Source organism: Suncus etruscus, chromosome 1 (assembly GCF_024139225.1).
Source record: "Suncus etruscus isolate mSunEtr1 chromosome 1, mSunEtr1.pri.cur, whole genome shotgun sequence".
Taxonomy (NCBI): domain Eukaryota; kingdom Metazoa; phylum Chordata; class Mammalia; order Eulipotyphla; family Soricidae; genus Suncus; species Suncus etruscus.
In genome coordinates this window covers 189,572,061-189,588,481 of record NC_064848.1, presented here as the reverse complement: position 1 = coordinate 189,588,481, position 16,421 = coordinate 189,572,061, and the positions used below count along the sequence as shown (strand labels likewise).

General features: G+C 49.4%; 1 protein-coding gene and 1 non-coding gene across 2 annotated transcripts in view; both read left to right on the top strand.

Moving 5' to 3' along the window:
- Positions 1-14,174, top strand: part of STAT3 (signal transducer and activator of transcription 3) — a 66,383-nt gene extending 52,209 nt beyond the window's left edge. Inside the window, exons 12-24 of the mRNA XM_049781710.1 lie at positions 980-1,009; positions 1,106-1,199; positions 1,294-1,341; positions 3,715-3,798; positions 6,177-6,275; positions 6,376-6,511; positions 8,100-8,152; positions 8,311-8,405; positions 8,514-8,653; positions 8,988-9,197; positions 12,478-12,520; positions 12,823-12,935; positions 13,628-14,174. Of these exons, the coding sequence (XP_049637667.1) occupies positions 980-1,009; positions 1,106-1,199; positions 1,294-1,341; positions 3,715-3,798; positions 6,177-6,275; positions 6,376-6,511; positions 8,100-8,152; positions 8,311-8,405; positions 8,514-8,653; positions 8,988-9,197; positions 12,478-12,520; positions 12,823-12,935; positions 13,628-13,683 (1,201 nt within the window). The 3' untranslated portion in view covers positions 13,684-14,174. The remainder of the gene's footprint in view (positions 1-979; positions 1,010-1,105; positions 1,200-1,293; positions 1,342-3,714; positions 3,799-6,176; positions 6,276-6,375; positions 6,512-8,099; positions 8,153-8,310; positions 8,406-8,513; positions 8,654-8,987; positions 9,198-12,477; positions 12,521-12,822; positions 12,936-13,627) is intronic.
- Positions 4,001-4,107, top strand: LOC126027266 (U6 spliceosomal RNA). Its single transcript, XR_007502236.1, has one exon. It is a non-coding gene; the product is annotated as a U6 spliceosomal RNA (small nuclear RNA).
- Positions 14,175-16,421: the final 2,247 nt, after the last annotated feature.

Genomic DNA, 16,421 nt, shown 5'->3' with positions numbered 1-16,421 from the left:
GGGCTTTGGAGAACCTTATCTCTGGCCCCAATAGCAACATTGGTGGAAGGCCGCTAACACCTAGTGGTGGGTTTGGAATTGGAACATCCATACCTATAACTCTATTATTAGCAGCATTATAAATCATGGTGCCTAAATTAAAAAATACTTAATAGGGGCCAGAGAGATAGCATGGAGGTAGGATGTTTGCCTTGCATGCAGAAGGAGGGTGGTTCAAATCCCGGCATCCCATATGGTCCCCCGAGACTACCAGGAGTGATTTCTGAGCATAGAGCCAGGAGTGACCCCTGAGCACTGCCTAGTGTGACCCAAAAATCAATAAATAAATAAATAAATAAAAATAAAAATACTTAATAAATAATACTTAAATAACAAAAAGATAAAATAAAAGAATGGGAAACTGACTGTAAACTGTTGACATTTAAAGCAGAATCAGAAGTCAGTGAACATGCTGGGAAGCCTGGAGATCGAATAAGGGAACTCAGTTGCAGGGTATAGTAGACCTTTCCAGAAAACCCAGTGTAGCTGAAAGAATAACTAGCACAACCAGAAATGCTGAATTAGTGCAAATTCCTGGTTTTAGTGATGTCTTGATGGGCCGCTAATGAAGGGCCTGGATGTTCTGGGTCTGCTCTCTGTGTGCTTACTGCAGTCAAAGCCACATGCTTGCTCATGCAAAGCCCGAGCTCTTAAGCACAGATCTTGCTTGCTCAGAATGGAATTGTCTAGGTCTGTTGAAGACAGCGTGGGTGTCCCACCCCTGACACCTGGCCTATGGGGCCCATTGTGTTCTGCTGCTTCATGATTATCAGGTTACCTAGGGAGTGGGGCTGGAGTGTCTGAGCAGACAAGGGGGAATCAGTGGGTCGGGTCAGCCACCCACTGTCTTTACAACTCAGGCATGGAGATGGTTGCATATATGCAGTGGGGAGAAGGAACATAAGATCCGCTGTGGTAACACACATTGTTTTCTCAACAGAGACTCAGGGGATGTGGCCGCTCTCCGAGGGTAAGTGCAGCCAAACAGGCTTCTTTGGGTTTTGCTTCATGAGATTTATCCTCTGGCAAGTTACCAATGGGACTGGGGTTTTTCCCTGTGATTCAGATCCCGGAAATTTAACATTCTGGGCACAAACACCAAGGTGATGAACATGGAGGAATCCAACAATGGCAGCCTCTCCGCAGAGTTCAAACACTTGGTATGTGGGCCAGCCCTGGCTCCCCTCCTCCTAGGGCTTTTTGGGTGGAGGGAGCGGTCCCTCATATGATAAGTGCTCTCTGCTTTCTTTCCAGACCCTGAGAGAGCAAAGGTGTGGCAACGGGGGCCGGGCCAACTGCGATGTAAGTTGTGCTGGGGAGGGAAGTTGTTGGCACATCCCTAGGGTTCCCGGATTCTTTCTCTGTCCCTTGAACCAGTCCTCTTGTTTATCTGATATGTAGTAGGCCTTAAAAAAAATTAATAACATTATAGTCCAAAAAATCTAAGTCAGGGCCCAGAAAGATAGCACAGCGGCGTTTGCCTTGCAAGCAGCTGATCCAGGACCGAAGGTGGTTAGTTTGAATCCCAGTGTCCCATATGGTCCCCCGTGCCTGCCAGGAGCTATTTCTGAGCAGACAGTCAGGAGTAACCCCTGAGCACGGCCGGGTGTGGCCCAAAAACCAAAAAAAAAAAAAAAAAAATCTAAGTCAGTAAATGAAGCTTTAAAACAAGAATGTATAATACTTGACACAAGTTAAAGAATGAGGTAAAAAAAAGTCAATATGTGCCATATTTTTTTGTGAGATGCAGCAACTAGAGAGATAGAACAGCAGGTAGGGTGCTTGCGGAAGACTCTAGTTCTGTCCTCAGCATCTATTCTGGTCCCCTGAGCACTGTCAGGAATGACCCAAAAAAGAAAAGATAAGGGCCAGAGCAACAGCACAGTGATAGGATGTTTGCCTTGCACACGGCTGATCCAGGGCGGACCTCGATTCAATACCTCAGTGCTCCATATGGCCCCCCAAGCCAGGAGCGATTTCTGAGTGCATAGCCAGGAGTAATCCCTGAGTGCTGCCGGGTGTGGCACAAAAACCAAAACCAAACAAACCAAAAAAAAAAAAAAAAAAAAAAAAAAACCAAAAAAGAAAAAAGGCGAGATGCAAACTAGGAGGATATTTGTTTATTTGTTTGTGCCATACCTGGCAGAGCCTCAAGGATTACTCCTGGCTCTGTGCTCAGAAATTAATCTTGGAGGCTTGGGGGACCATATGGGAGGGATGCCAGGGATCAAAACCAAGGATCAAAACATGGCTACATGTAAGGCAAACTCTCTACTCACTGTGCTATATCACTCTAGCCCCAATAATATGTATTTAAAAACAGATTCAGTTTATTTCTAGCATATGTATATATTGCTAGTCTACTATCATATGGTAGCTCAATAATATGTTAGCATATGCTATTTAATAATATTTTATATTACAATATAGTATATTGTCTTAAAGCAATGTACTATATTGTTTTCGTGAGTTTATCTGTGAAGGCACAGTGGTAAGGTGTTTGCCTTGCACATGGATGACTCAAGACAGACCTAGGTTCGATCCCTGGCATCCCATATGGTCCCTTGAGCCTGCCAGGAGTGATTTCTGAGTGCAGAGCCAGGAATAACCTCTGAGTGCTGCCAGATATGGCCCAAAAACAACAACAACAAATTCTAACCTTGGGTCGGAGCAATAGTACAATCGGTAAGGTACTTGCCAACCTGGGTTCGATCCCCAGCATCCCATATGGTTCCCCAGCACTGCCAGTAATAGTTCCTGAGCACAAAACAAGGATTAAACCCTGTGCACTGCTGGGTGTGGCCCCAAACAAACAAGCAAAAAATCAATTGAGGTCTCATTTCTGAGAATTAGTTGGTAATTCCTGTTCAGAACATGTTGCTCTATTGCTGAGGATAGTAGAAATTGTTTTGGCCTCTGAGAACAATTTAGCTTTATGAAAACAAACACACCTAATAAATAAGCCAACAGTGCCCTTCTCTGCCTGAGCATCACAGAGATCTTTGCACAATAGTATCAGGAGATATGTACAAAGTGTCACCATGGCCTGAGGGTCAACCTAAACAACTCAAATTAAGACCTCCTAGAATTGAAGATTTGTTATAGAGTCACACAACCAGATAGAACTGTGAAATGAATAAACCACAGGTGTTTACAGCCATGTGGATGTGGAAAGTGGGTCACAAAAGCATGCATAGGACCTGGGTCCCCTGTATCAGGTTCACAAGCACCCACACTCTGTTACATCTTAGGGGTGTAAATGTGGTAAACTGTATAGAAAAACCAAGAAATCAGAAGCCTGGAAGACAAATAGCAGTAGCATCTGAGGGAGGCAGAACAGGGAAAGTTGTTTCAAGAATCTGAGTTTCACCTCTTTTCCTGACTCTTCTTTGGGAGTCGACAGGAGGAGATCTCCCCAAAATGCTCAGGGGATCCAGAAGCCACTCCAGATGATATGTGGACAGCCAGGATGTGCTGCTGCCAGGCCCTGTAGTTCTGGGATACCTGATAGTGCTCAGGAGTCCACTTGGTACCTGGAATTGAATCTCCCAGAGCTGCTGCCTTTCTGTAATTGGTCTGGGACAGCTTGGTGGAGCGCACACTTCCAAGTGTGGCTATGTCACTCCTCAGTGTGACATTAGTGTACAGTGTCCTCTCTCTCTCACTCTTTCTCAGGCCTCTCTGATTGTCACCGAGGAGCTGCATCTGATCACATTTGAGACTGAGGTGTATCACCAGGGCCTCAAGATTGACCTGGAGGTAAGTTCTGAGGCAGGACTGGGACAGACCCCATGCAGCGTGGTTCATGGCCATAACTTCTAGCTGGGAGAGATCTAACTCTAGCAGATGGGCTGTGCTGGTCTGAGCTCTGCTTATTCTTGCTGTCTTCCCCAAAACTCAGCTCCCACCTGAGAATAAAATCTAATGTGAGTGATTAAAAATATATACATATATATATATAATGCTCGCTTCGGCAGCACATATACTAAAATTGTAACGATACAAAGAAGATTAGCATGGCCCCTGAGCAAGGATGACACGCAAATTTGTGAAGCGTTTCATATTAAAATACATATATATAAACCACATGTGTATAGTCTTATATTGCATATATATGTTCAAATATACACTCAGCCTTCTGAAAACTTTTTTTTGGGGGGGGTTTGGGTCACACACAGTGCTCAGGGGTTACTCCTAGCTCTATGCTCAGAAATCGCTCCTGGCAGGCTCAGGGGACCATATGGGATGCCGGGATTTGAGCCACTGACCTTCTACATGCAAGGCAAACACCTTACCTCCATGCTATCTCTCCGGCTCCAGCCTTCTGAAAACTTGATAAAATTTGAGCAGAATGGTATTTTTGTTGTTGTATTTTGGAGACACATCCAGTGGTGCTCAGTGTCTGCTTCTGGCTGGGTGCTCCAGGATCACTCCTGAAGTGATATGGGGCCTTGGGGTGCTGAGAACTAATAAACCTGGGCCTTCAGCATGCCAAGCCTTCATGCTCTTTGAGATCTCTGCACCTCCACTCAGAAGGATATATACATATATACATACATATATATATATAAAACTAGCTAGTGGTTTTATAGGAAATGGTATTATTTCTTTTTTAAACCAACTCACTTAAGCTATATATATAATATATATATATATATATTTATTACTGTTATTTGGAGGGCACTGTGTCTGGCATCAGTGTTCAAGGATCATTCCTGGCAGCACTGAGGGGACCGTATGCCATGCTTAGAATCAAACTAGGGTCTGGGGCCGGGAAGGTGGCGCTAGAGGTAAGGTGTCTGCCTTGCAAGCGCTAGCATAGGACGGACCACGGTTCGATCCCCCGGCGTCCCATATGGTCCCCCCAAGCCAGGGGTGATTTCTGAGCGCATAGCCAAGAGTAACCCCTGAGCATCAAACGGGTGTGGCCCAAAAACCAAAAAAAAAAAAAACAAACAAACAAACTAGGGTCTGGGATCAAATGAATCAATGACAAGCAAAGCATCTTACCCCTTGTACTATCTCTCCAACCCCACTGAGCTTTTTAAAACAATTGGCCATACCTGCAAGTGCTCAGAGCTTACTCCTGGCTTATACTCGGGCTCATTCCTGACTCTGCACTCAGCGATTCTTCCTGACAGGCCTTGGGGACCATATGTGGGCTCATATCTGGTTTGGCTATATGCAAGGCAAGTGCCCTCCCCCTATGCTATCTTTCCAAGCCTGCCCCCATTGAGTTTTAAATTAAAAATGTGTTAAAAGGCCAGGGTTGGGGCCGGGCGGTGGCGCTGGAGGTAAAGGTGCCTGCCTTGCCTGCGCTAGCCTAGGACGGACCAAGGTTCGATCCCGCGGCGTCCCATATGGTCCCCCAAGTAGCCAGGAGCAACTTCTGAGCGCATAGCCAGGAGTAACCCCTGAGCGTCACAGGGTGTGGCCCAAAAACAAAAAAAAAAAAAAAAAAAAAGGCCAGGGTTGACTCTCATGACTCTCTCAGCACCTCTATGCATAAGACTGACTCAGTCCCTGGCAACACTATTACAGACACACAACACACACACACTCGCACCCTCTAAAAAGACAGGAATACTAGTCCAGGAAACACACATAATACATGCATATGGCACTCGCACACACACATAGACACACACACACCTGAAAGGACAGGAAGCCCAGTTCTTGATTTCTGGGACTTCTCTGTTTAGTGGACAGATACAGCTTCAGTTTTTGGAGAGTGACTTCAGGCTGTATACACAGGGCTCTATTGAGGCCCATGAGTCCAGCTTTGAGTGAGCCAGATTTTGCCTGGTGAGTCTGATAGCAGCCACTGCTATCACTCCGGGAGTGCTATCCACTCCAGGATCTGAGCTTTCTCCAGGAGTTGGGAGTGGGTGTGCAATGCAGCTTGGCCTCTTGCTTCAAGCCCTGTGAGTCAGGGCTGAAGAAATTGTTGTAGGGGCAGGCAGCATCGATAATACAACAGGTAATTACGGCACCTGTTTTACATGTGACTAAGCTAGGTTCAATCCTCAGCAATCCATAGGGCCCCCAGTGTAGAGAAAGGAGTAAGCCCTGAGCGTCCCTGGTGTGGCCCAAACCAGGCTCTGACAAACAAGATTCCTGCCTCCCTTTCTCCACAGACCCACTCCCTGCCCGTCGTGGTGATCTCCAACATTTGCCAGATGCCCAATGCTTGGGCATCTATCCTGTGGTACAACATGCTAACCAACAACCCCAAGGTGAGCGCCTGGGCTGGGAAACCTGCATCTCCATGCTTGGAGCTCGTGTGCCCCCTAGTGCTGCTCACCGGCACTGCCCTCTGGTCTCTTCTTGCCGCAGAATGTGAACTTCTTCACCAAGCCACCCATCGGTACCTGGGATCAGGTGGCCGAGGTGCTGAGCTGGCAGTTCTCCTCCACCACCAAGCGAGGGCTGAGCATCGAGCAGCTGACCACACTGGCGGAGAAGCTCTTAGGTCAGCCTTTCTCTCTTTCCTGTATGCCCTAGGAAAAGTCTTTGTCCAGGGCCCCTGTGGTGGACAGATATGGGGGGGGGGGGGAAACCCTTTACTGGAGGTTGTGTTTTTCTATTTTGTGTGTGGGGGAAGCACACCTGGAAATGCTCAGGTATTACTCCTGGTTCTGAGCTTAGTTAGGGATCACTCCTGGCTGTGCTCGAGGGACCATATATGATGCTGGGGATTGGACCCAGGTCAGCTGTATGCAAGGCTAGAGCCCTATCTACTGTACTCTCTCTCTAACCCACCAAGGCTTGTTGTTATGGAGTGAGGAAGAACTCTTGTCTCTCAGTAGCATCTCCTTCTGCCTCCAGGGCACAGTTTTGACCTTTCCAAAGGGCCTTTCCCATGTATTTTTGGGCAGTGTTGTACGCTGGACACCACTGTTCACTTACTCAGCACACTACAGGCTGGCTTTTCTTCTTTTATTTTGTTTGGTCATACCCAGTGATGCTAAGGGGTTACTCCTGGCTATGTGCTCAGAAATAGCTCCTGGCTTGGAGAACCATATGGAATGCCAGGGATTGAACCCAGGTTCATCCCGGTCAGCTGTGTGCAAAGCAAACACCCTACCGCTGCATGTTGGCCCCTCTTTTTTTTTTTTCCTGGTTTTTGGGTCACACCCGGCAGTGCTCAGGGGTTACTCCTGGCTCTATGCTCATAAATCGCTCCTGGCAGGCTCAGGGGACCATATGGGATGCCGGGATTCAAACCACCGTCCTTCAGCTTGCGAGGCAAATGCTCTACCTCCATACTATCTCTCTGGCCCCTAGTCCCTCTTTTTTTTTTTAGAAAAAAACTGAGGACATTTTGGTGGTGGTGGGACCACACCCAGTGATATTACTTATTACTTTATACTCAGGAATTTCTTTTTTTTTTTTTTTTGGTTTTTGGGCCACACCCAGTGGTGCTCAGGGGTTACTCCTGGCTGTCTGCTCAGAAATAGCTCCTGGCAGGCATGGGGGACCATATGGGACACCGGGATTCAAACCAACCACCTTTGGTCCTGGAACGGCTGCTTGCAAGGCAAACGCCGCTGTGCTATCTCTCCAGGCCCAGGAATTTCTCCTAGAGAGCTCAAGGGACCACATGGGATAACAAGGATCCAACCTAGGTTGACCGCATACAACGCAAATGCCCCCTACCTGTTGTGCTATCCTATCACTCTGGCCCGAGAAAAAAAATGTTGATAAGAATATTTTAAGTACAACCTCGACTCTTAAGTGTTTTATTTGATGTCACAAATGTCCTCTGACACCAGGTCTTATGTATACCTATGCTGACACAAGGAGAGAGCTGGTCGCCCCCTAGTGGGCTCAAGCTTTTACCATCCCCCTCGTTTGTTGGCCTCGGGAACTTCTCCAAAGGGAGAAGGTGTGGACACAGGCTGTGGTCTGGTGTGTGCTTAGCGTGGGGGTAACTTTCAAATACGTGAAGCCCATCGGGTTCTCGGCCCCTTCTGGGACAGATGCAGGTGTGCTGAGTGCCAGGAAAGAAGAGTCTTCAAGCCGCAAAATGATGCCACTTTGTTCTCGGTTTCTCACAGGGCCTGGTGTGAACTACTCAGGGTGTCAGATCACATGGGCTAAGTTTTGTAAAGTAAGTATTAACTCCCGTTAGGAACGGGTTGGGGTTGTTCACACTTTCCAGAGCCCCCAAAGGTAGCTGGGTCCGAGGATTTGGGTGGCACTGTACCCGTGGGGGCTCGGGGTAGGGAGTCTGGGATGACCACAAACTACGTTTCCTCCTTTTCCCAGGAAAACATGGCTGGCAAGGGCTTCTCCTTCTGGGTCTGGTTGGACAATATCATCGACCTTGTGAAAAAGTACATCTTGGCTCTCTGGAATGAAGGGTAGGTCGGCACTCAATCTAGGAAGGGGCCAGACATGGCTGGTTGCTTGTTCTGTCTGTAGACCATTGTCTGGGCTCCAACCTTGTTATTGTTTTTCTCGGATTCCAGGTATATAATGGGCTTCATCAGTAAGGAGAGGGAGCGAGCCATCTTGAGTACCAAACCCCCCGGAACCTTCTTGCTCAGGTTCAGTGAAAGCAGCAAGGAAGGAGGAGTCACCTTTACCTGGGTGGAGAAGGACATCAGCGGTAAGCCTGGCTCTCCCCCCATCCTACCTGGTGCCACTAGTTTCAAGCTTCTACTGCCCCCTGGTGGGTTAACCTTGTCTTGCAAACAAAAAACAAAAAACAAAAAACACAAGGCTTGGCTAGGTGACTTTTCTCTAAATGCTGATTTACTGAATTGGGTTCAGATACTAAACTGCCAGGTAGCTTTTCCTGAGGTGGACAGACCAGGGACTGGATTATGCAGGATAACGTGGCCCCAAGTCTTTTCCTCTGGAGAGGAAGTAACTTAGGTTGATTTCTCTCTCACGTACCTCGACCTCGTTCCCTGATCTTCTCTTTCCATACCCTATGACAGGGAAGACCCAGATCCAGTCGGTAGAGCCCTACACCAAGCAGCAGCTAAACAACATGTCCTTCGCCGAGATCATCATGGGCTACAAGATCATGGATGCCACCAACATCCTTGTGTCCCCACTGGTCTACCTCTACCCTGACATTCCCAAGGAGGAGGCATTCGGAAAGTATTGCCGCCCAGAGAGCCAGGAGCACCCTGAGGCTGACCCAGGTAGTTGTTGATTTTCCACATCAGGCTTTGGATTCAAGGGAGAGGTGGGAAGTGACCGGAATCTTGAGGGGACAGACAGGTCAGTTCCTGTATGACCTGAAGCTCTCATGCCTATCTAGTCGGTGCTTTGGGGGTAGCTGCTGGGCATAGAAAGAAGCAGATTCGGGTCACAGTCTTCACCTCACAGGTTTTTATGTACACCCTGAGACAGCGTAACCAGAGCCCTGGGGTTCCCAATGGCTTGTGCAGCACAGCTCTGCTTCTGGAGTAGCTGCTGGAGGGTTGGGCCTTAGATTGCAAGTCTAGCCAGTTTCCTCTCCCGTCACTGAGCAGTGGAAACAATAGTGAGTAGGATGAAGAAAGGGTCTCTGGAGGAAGTGAGCGTGGGTGATGCTAAGGACCAAGGCCCTGAGGGTTAGAGAGGAGGGGCCCTGTGACTGGGGAAAACCGGACCCGCAGACTGCATTCACACAATGGATGACTTTTATTTATTATCCTAAAACAAATGGTATTTTATTCACAGTGATTCACCATGCTGTCAGTTGTAGGATGTATACACGACATCCCGACACCACAGTCTATCAGTGTCTGTTCACACTACAATTCTCTCAGCCCCTAGTCTCCCCCGCTCACACATCCCCTTGTCTTCCCATCATGGCATGTTCAGGTCTGTAGATGGATGACTTGTAATGTTCAAGAGTGTGTAAAAGGATCTGAGCCCTCAGGCGCTACTGCCCCGTGCCTGGCAGGGCCCAAGTCTCTGATATGTTTGGCTTTGATTAATTTTAAGGACTTTTTTTCTTTTAGTTTAATGTTTAATTTTGGGGCCTCAACTAGGGCTAATCCCAGTGGGACTTGGAACCATGTGGTGGCTGTGATCAACCATTGGTCTCCTGCATGGGAAGCATATGATCCCACCCCTGGGGCTCTCTCTGCCAAGTCCTTGAGGTGGCAGTGGGCTCTGTAGTGTAAGGCTTTGAAGTCAGCTTCTCTGCCTGTTCCAGCAGCTTCTTGAAAACCTGCCCTTAGACTAATAGTTCCAGTGCACAAGATCACTTGTCCTTAGGAAGTCCGTCAAAATTTCTTTTCTTTTTTTTCTTCCTTCTAAATTTCTTGAGGTGGCAAGAAGGGAACTTGGAGGAGGGACACGGCTCATTTGTAGTCGGTGCTCCTTTGTTTTCACACCGCCTTTGTTGCTCCAGTGACTGAATCTAACTAACTCTCACTTCCTGTTTGCTGCTTATCTCGCCCTCCACGCTCAGCTTCAGTTAGGAGATGAGTTTATCAGCCGCCCCACGCTCCCTTGGTTCCTTTTGAGAGGACATGGAGACCCAAGTGCTGGTCCTTGGACTAAGTTTTGCTTTCAAGATCCAAGTTCCCATTCCAAGACTGCACCCTCCATTCCCATCAGCATCACCAGCATGACCCAAGACCTGGTCCCTTTCCGCCATCTGGAGACCCTGGTCCTTTTCCAGGGTCAGGATGCTGAGTGGGAGGAAAGAGCTGAGGAACAGTTTCCTGGAGAGGCGGGTGTCAGGAATGTATTCGAGGGGCACTCGGGGTGAGCATGTAGATGGGGTCAAGACATACTAAGTGTGTGTGAGATGTGGAGGACTTGTGTGTATGTGGAGGAATGTGTGCATATGCTCATATATACGACGGTGTATGTACATATGGATGCAAGGGGCATGTATAATCATGTTCTCACCCTCAAGCGTCCTCAGGAAGCCAGATCTCTCCCTGGGACAGCCCGCCACTCCCACTTCTCCTAAGAAGCCCATGTCACCCTCCAGCCCTTCCAGATGACTAACCCCTTGCCTTCCACACAAGAACATTTACAGCTTATAGCCCACTCCGGCACCTCTGCTCCTGTTTCTGCTGCTCCTGGGAAATGAAATCCTTGCTTATTTGGGATAGAAGCTCACCCCAATCAATCTGAAAAAAGCTTGAGCCTTTGATTTTCTGTTGGAGACCAGAGTTTGATGGTTTTGTATCTTCCTTCCTTCCTTCCTTCCTTCCTTCCTTCCTTCCTTCCTTCCTTCCTTCCTTCCTTCCTTCCTTCCTTCCTTCCTTCCTTTCTTCTTTCCTTCCTTCTTTCCTTCCTTCCTTCCTTCCTTCCTTCCTTCCTTCCTTTCTTCTTTCCTTCCTTCCTTCCTTTCTCCCTTCCTCTTGACACTAAGGGATTAAGGCTTCATAAATAAGGGTTTTCTTTGTTTGGGGGCCATACCTGTAGTACTCAGAGGACCATATGGTGCCAGGGGTAGAACCCAGCTTCAGACAAAGCTTGTGCTCAGCCCGTTAATCCATCAATCTGGCCCACTGACTTTCTCAACTGCACAATAACCCAGTTGAGAGTGAAGCTCCTTAGCTAGGACCAGACTTCTTGAATCGTCAGACTTTCCGATCTGTGGTCTATTTAGGAGACAAGAGCTATAGAACTATGGGTCTTTTGGCCCACCACACCTCCTGAGTGATTTGTTCACTTAACTTCCCCAAATTTTATGTCTCTGAGACTCTGGAGACTTGACCTTATTTAGAAACAGCATTTTGCAAATCCCTGCTTCCCTCTATCCCATTTCTAACTGTTGGGACAGAGATCCTCAAAGGTGGACAGCACCCCTTCCCCCCATCATAGCTTACTCCTGAAACAGAGAGTACCTGTTCCCCGACTCTCCTCCCTTAGCTGAAACAGAAGAAAGCCCAGGCCATCTCTCACAACTCAGGGCCTCTTGTATCATACTAACATCATGCTAGGAGATTGAGTGTTGTATACAGTTGTCCCAAGGCAGGCATATGGCATCCTCTGCAGAAATGCCCTCGAGCAGCTGAGTGCTGGGGCAATCGGAGTTATGCCCTGGGCTCTGGGGTCTTTGTCTCAAACTCTGGGATTTCAGGCAAGTGGTTGCCGTATGCTCCTAAAGATAGAGTGACATTGGCACCTGAGAGGGCATCCTGTCCAGGCAACACAACCTCTGTCCCTGATCACCAGGAGTTATCTAAGAGATAGGGTCCATCCAACACACATTTCTCAGGCCACAGCTGAGCTATTGAGACAGTCTAGGGAGAAAAATGTGTGATCAGGTGCTCTGGTGGTCCAGATGTAATCAGGCCTGTGAATTAGAGCCATGGCTCAGGTCAGCTCTGCAGAAGGACTAAAGGTCTCTGATGCGAGTGCCCAGAACTTCAAATCATCTTCCTGGAGGGACGGCCAGCACCTCCTGGGGGGGTTGGCACTGTCTCCCCCAATCCCCTCACTGAGCCCCAGTTTTCCTCTTCCTAGGTGCCGCCCCCTATCTGAAGACCAAGTTTATCTGCGTGACACCGTAAGTGGCTTCTCTACTCCTTTATTTCTGAGATTCTCAGGGCTATCCCCTCGGGAAGGTGTCCACCTGCTGGGGTGAGAGGGTGCCTATAAGAGTGGGAGGTCCTGGGCTGTGTGTAGCACTTAATGACCTTGTGTGTTTAAAAATCTCGAGCCTTTTTTAATTTTTTTTTGTTGGAAATCCAGAGTTTGATGGCTTGTGTGTGTGTGTTTTGTTCTTTCTTTCTTTCTTTTTTATTTTTTTTCCTCCATTGTGTCTTGTCAACCCTACCCTCTCCCCTCCGGCCGCCCCCTTTCCTACAGAACGACCTGCAGTAATACCATTGACCTGCCGATGTCCCCCCGCACTTTAGATTCATTGATGCAGTTTGGAAGTAATGGGGAAGGTGCTGAACCCTCAGCAGGAGGGCAGTTCGGTGAGTATTTTTCGAGGAGTAGCAGTGGTCTCTGTCGCAGAAAGTCAGGTAGAGCTCAGAGCTGGCCGCACAAATGGGGAGAAAGAGGTCCTAGAATAGTCCCTGCCATCCCTCTGTAAGTGTGCATTGGCTGGCAGATTCCCCCACATCAAAATTCCTCTTCCTAATGTCTCTAACCTAACACGATGAATCCAGAGTCCCATCACTAAACCGGAAAGAAAATAGGAGTAAGAGCGGGTTGGGAGTGGGCTCCAAGTCTTTGAAATGTTATTTTATTTTGTTCAGTTTATTTCTTTGGGGGCCACACTTGATGGTGCTGGAGGGACCCTGCGGTGCTGGGGATGGAACACCCCCAGGCTCCGACATCAAAACCTATGCTCCAGCCCTTGGAGCCTGCTCATCTCTGCTGAGGGTTGCACTGTTTCCTGGTGGATGGGCCACATTCCAGGTGGCAGCTTCAGTTGGCCACCTTCATGGGGTGGGCAACCTTGGGGCTTCTCCAAGCTGGTGTGGAGAGTGGGGGACACGGGAGACAGGAAGCCTGAGTCCTCCCCAGAGGTAAGAGGCCAGAGGGAGGAGAGTATTTGCTCTGTCCCATCTGCCAGGTATCATTCTGCTGGAGGCTGAAAATATGGGCCCTGCCGGCTACAGGAATCAGGTGACTGAACCAGCTATCCCTGTCTGTTCCCCAGAGTCCCTCACCTTTGACATGGAATTGACCTCGGAGTGTGCGACCTCCCCCATGTGAGGAGCGAGTCTGGCAGCTGCGGAGACAGTGACGGAAGCACCTCCCCATGCCCCACCCACTCCTTGCCAGCCAAGACCCCCAGATCGTCGGGGACTCCTAACTGGGGGGCGTTCCGATTTTATGTTATTTTTAAATCTCCTTCTGCTATCTTTGAACCACCTGGGCACTTTTTAAACTAGAGGAATGAGTGGATGTGGGTGATAGGCTTTTCTGTAAGTGCAACTAAGACTGTAAATTCTGAGACTGATGAGGGGATATGGAAGGAGTCCAGAGAGAGAGAAAAGGAAGGTCTCCAGCACCGCAACCCCTGCCCTCCATTCTCAGCAGCTTTCTGTTGTCCAGAGACAAGTGCCTCTCAGTGCCAGGCACCCCTCTGCCCGGTTCCATAAGCTGAAGCTACAGGCTGCCTCCAGCAAGAAGTCCTCCAAAAGTGCACTTTCAACCCGGCTTTATCCAGCTAGAAGATGGGACTTTTGAAGTTCTTCATAAATGGATATGGGAGGAGGGGGAGGCAAAAAACAAGCCCAACAGGTCCTAACCTAGTCCTTTCTGTATTTTCCCAAGTCTCATGGGTGCTCATTCAGTCTCATGGGAGTCATTCGGCTTCTTTCAGGATAAGCATTCATGGGAACCCCCAGAAGGGCTTAGATCTAGTCCCTAAGGCCATTGGGGTGGGAGGTGGGGTGTTGGCTTGTGGTGCCCATAAGGAAGATGAAGGATAGCCTCCTGCATGCTTCTGGACTTGTTTTCACAGGCAAAATCCCTTTGAAAGTGCAGAGGGGCACCCTCGAACCTGCCCTTCGTTCTCCCTGACCCCGCACTTCTGTTTCAGCGCCTTTTTTTTTTTTTTTTTGGATTTTGGTTTTTGGGTCACATCCGGCAGCATTCGTGTTCCTCCTGGCTCTATGCGCAGAAATCGCCCCTGGCAGGCTTGGGAGACTATATGGGATGCCGGGATTCAAACCACCGTCCTTCTGCATGCAAGGCAAATGCCCTACCTCCACGCTATCTCTCTGGCCCCAGCGCCTCTTATTTCTCTTATTTCTGTGGGTGCCTTATATGGGACTGGGTGCTCCTTCCCTCTTTTGCCCTAGGTCCCCCCCTCCAATTCCCACCATGGCATATCTCCAACACATCTCCTGTTGACTTTAGGAATCCTGGTGTCAGACTTCTTGGAATATATAGAGAAGACAGTGCAGACTGGGGGTGGTGGTGTATGTGACACATTACAGGATGACAGAGTGCAGACTGGGGGGCCCAGCTCAGGGAATGCGGTTCATCTCCCGGTTGCTGGTCCTGTAGCACCAGAATCCCCTCATGAGGCTCACTGATGCACCTAGAGGCTGGCCCTAAGGAGGATGTCTGCTCTGGGTCTGGCCTGGCCGGGGGTCTCAGATGAGGCAGAGAACTGGGGCTCTGCAGAGGCGAGGGGAGGTGATGCAGGGGTCAGAAACCGCCTGCCAAGGGACTAAAGATCCTCAGGAAACTAGCCTTGACGCTCTCATGCTCACATTAGCCAGTTTCCAAATACAATAAGGGGCGCACACCTTTGTGCCAAGACAGACCAGCGGTTCTAGGCCTCCGGACTAGGAATGTGGGGAGAGAGACATAGGGCTCTCACCTCCCCAGCCCCTCTCCAGAGAATGAGTTCCCAGGAAAACTGAGGCAGGCCCTGGGGTTGTATGGAGAACACTGAGAAAGTTCCAGGCTTCAGGGCAGCAGGTAGATCTGGTCTTAAGGCAGAGGGGGCAGAAATTCTGAGACTCTCGTGGGCTGCTTTAAAGGATAGCCCCCCAAGACCCCAGCCCCACATGGAGCCCTCAACCTACCCTCGCTGGCCTGGCCACTGCATTCAAATTCCAATGTATACTTCATAGTGTAAAAATTTATATTATTGCAAGGTTTTGTTTTGTATATTGCTGTATGTATGTTAATTTTCAGAAATAAAAGTTCTCTAGCAACTCCCTGATGGTCGGGTAGCTTTCTTGGGGTGGGGTGGAGTGAGGGTGGAGGAGCATCTTTTTTCCAGCCTGACTTCTGAGGGCCTCTGGGCCCCCCTCCCCTCCCCTGCTCCCCCATTTGACGTTAGCCACAGCCTCCCCTCCTCCCTCCCCACTGTGCTGCGGCTCCTGTGTGGGGTGATAAGCTGGGGGGGGGGAGGGCTGGGTTTAGAGTTTCCCTGCCCCCCTCTGGTCGCCTGCATCTCGCTGTCAGCTCCATTATCATCACTTTCTTTGAGGTTCTTGCTCGTGTGTGCGGGTGGAAGTAGACACAGCAACCGCCCGCTGGGCCCTGGCAGCGGGGGTGATAATGCAGTTGGCAGCGCCCACTCGCCACCATGGAGACGTGGCCAGGCCTGGACTCCGGCAGGTGGGGAGAGATGAGATAGCAGATCAGTGCTCAGCGCCTTCCCTCCTCCCGCACCCCACCTGCTTCTCTCACTTTGAGCAGCAGGTTCTTGCTACCCCTCATTCCAGGGGCCCCCAAGACACTGGGTACAAAGGGGGAAGCTCCAAGCCCAGCCTCCATGCCAGGGTGAAAGCCCAGCATGGGGGTGGGGGGGAGGCAGCGGCTGGTGCCCCCTGCTGTTTCTTCCAGGAGGCTCCCACAATCCCCCTCCAATTGTTGAGGACCTTCGGACCATTGGGGACCATGGTCTCCAGCTAGGCTGCCAGCTCTGGTGTCACAGTTCCCTTGCCCTCCCCACCCCTTTCTCTAGCCCTCTGACCTGCTGAGAG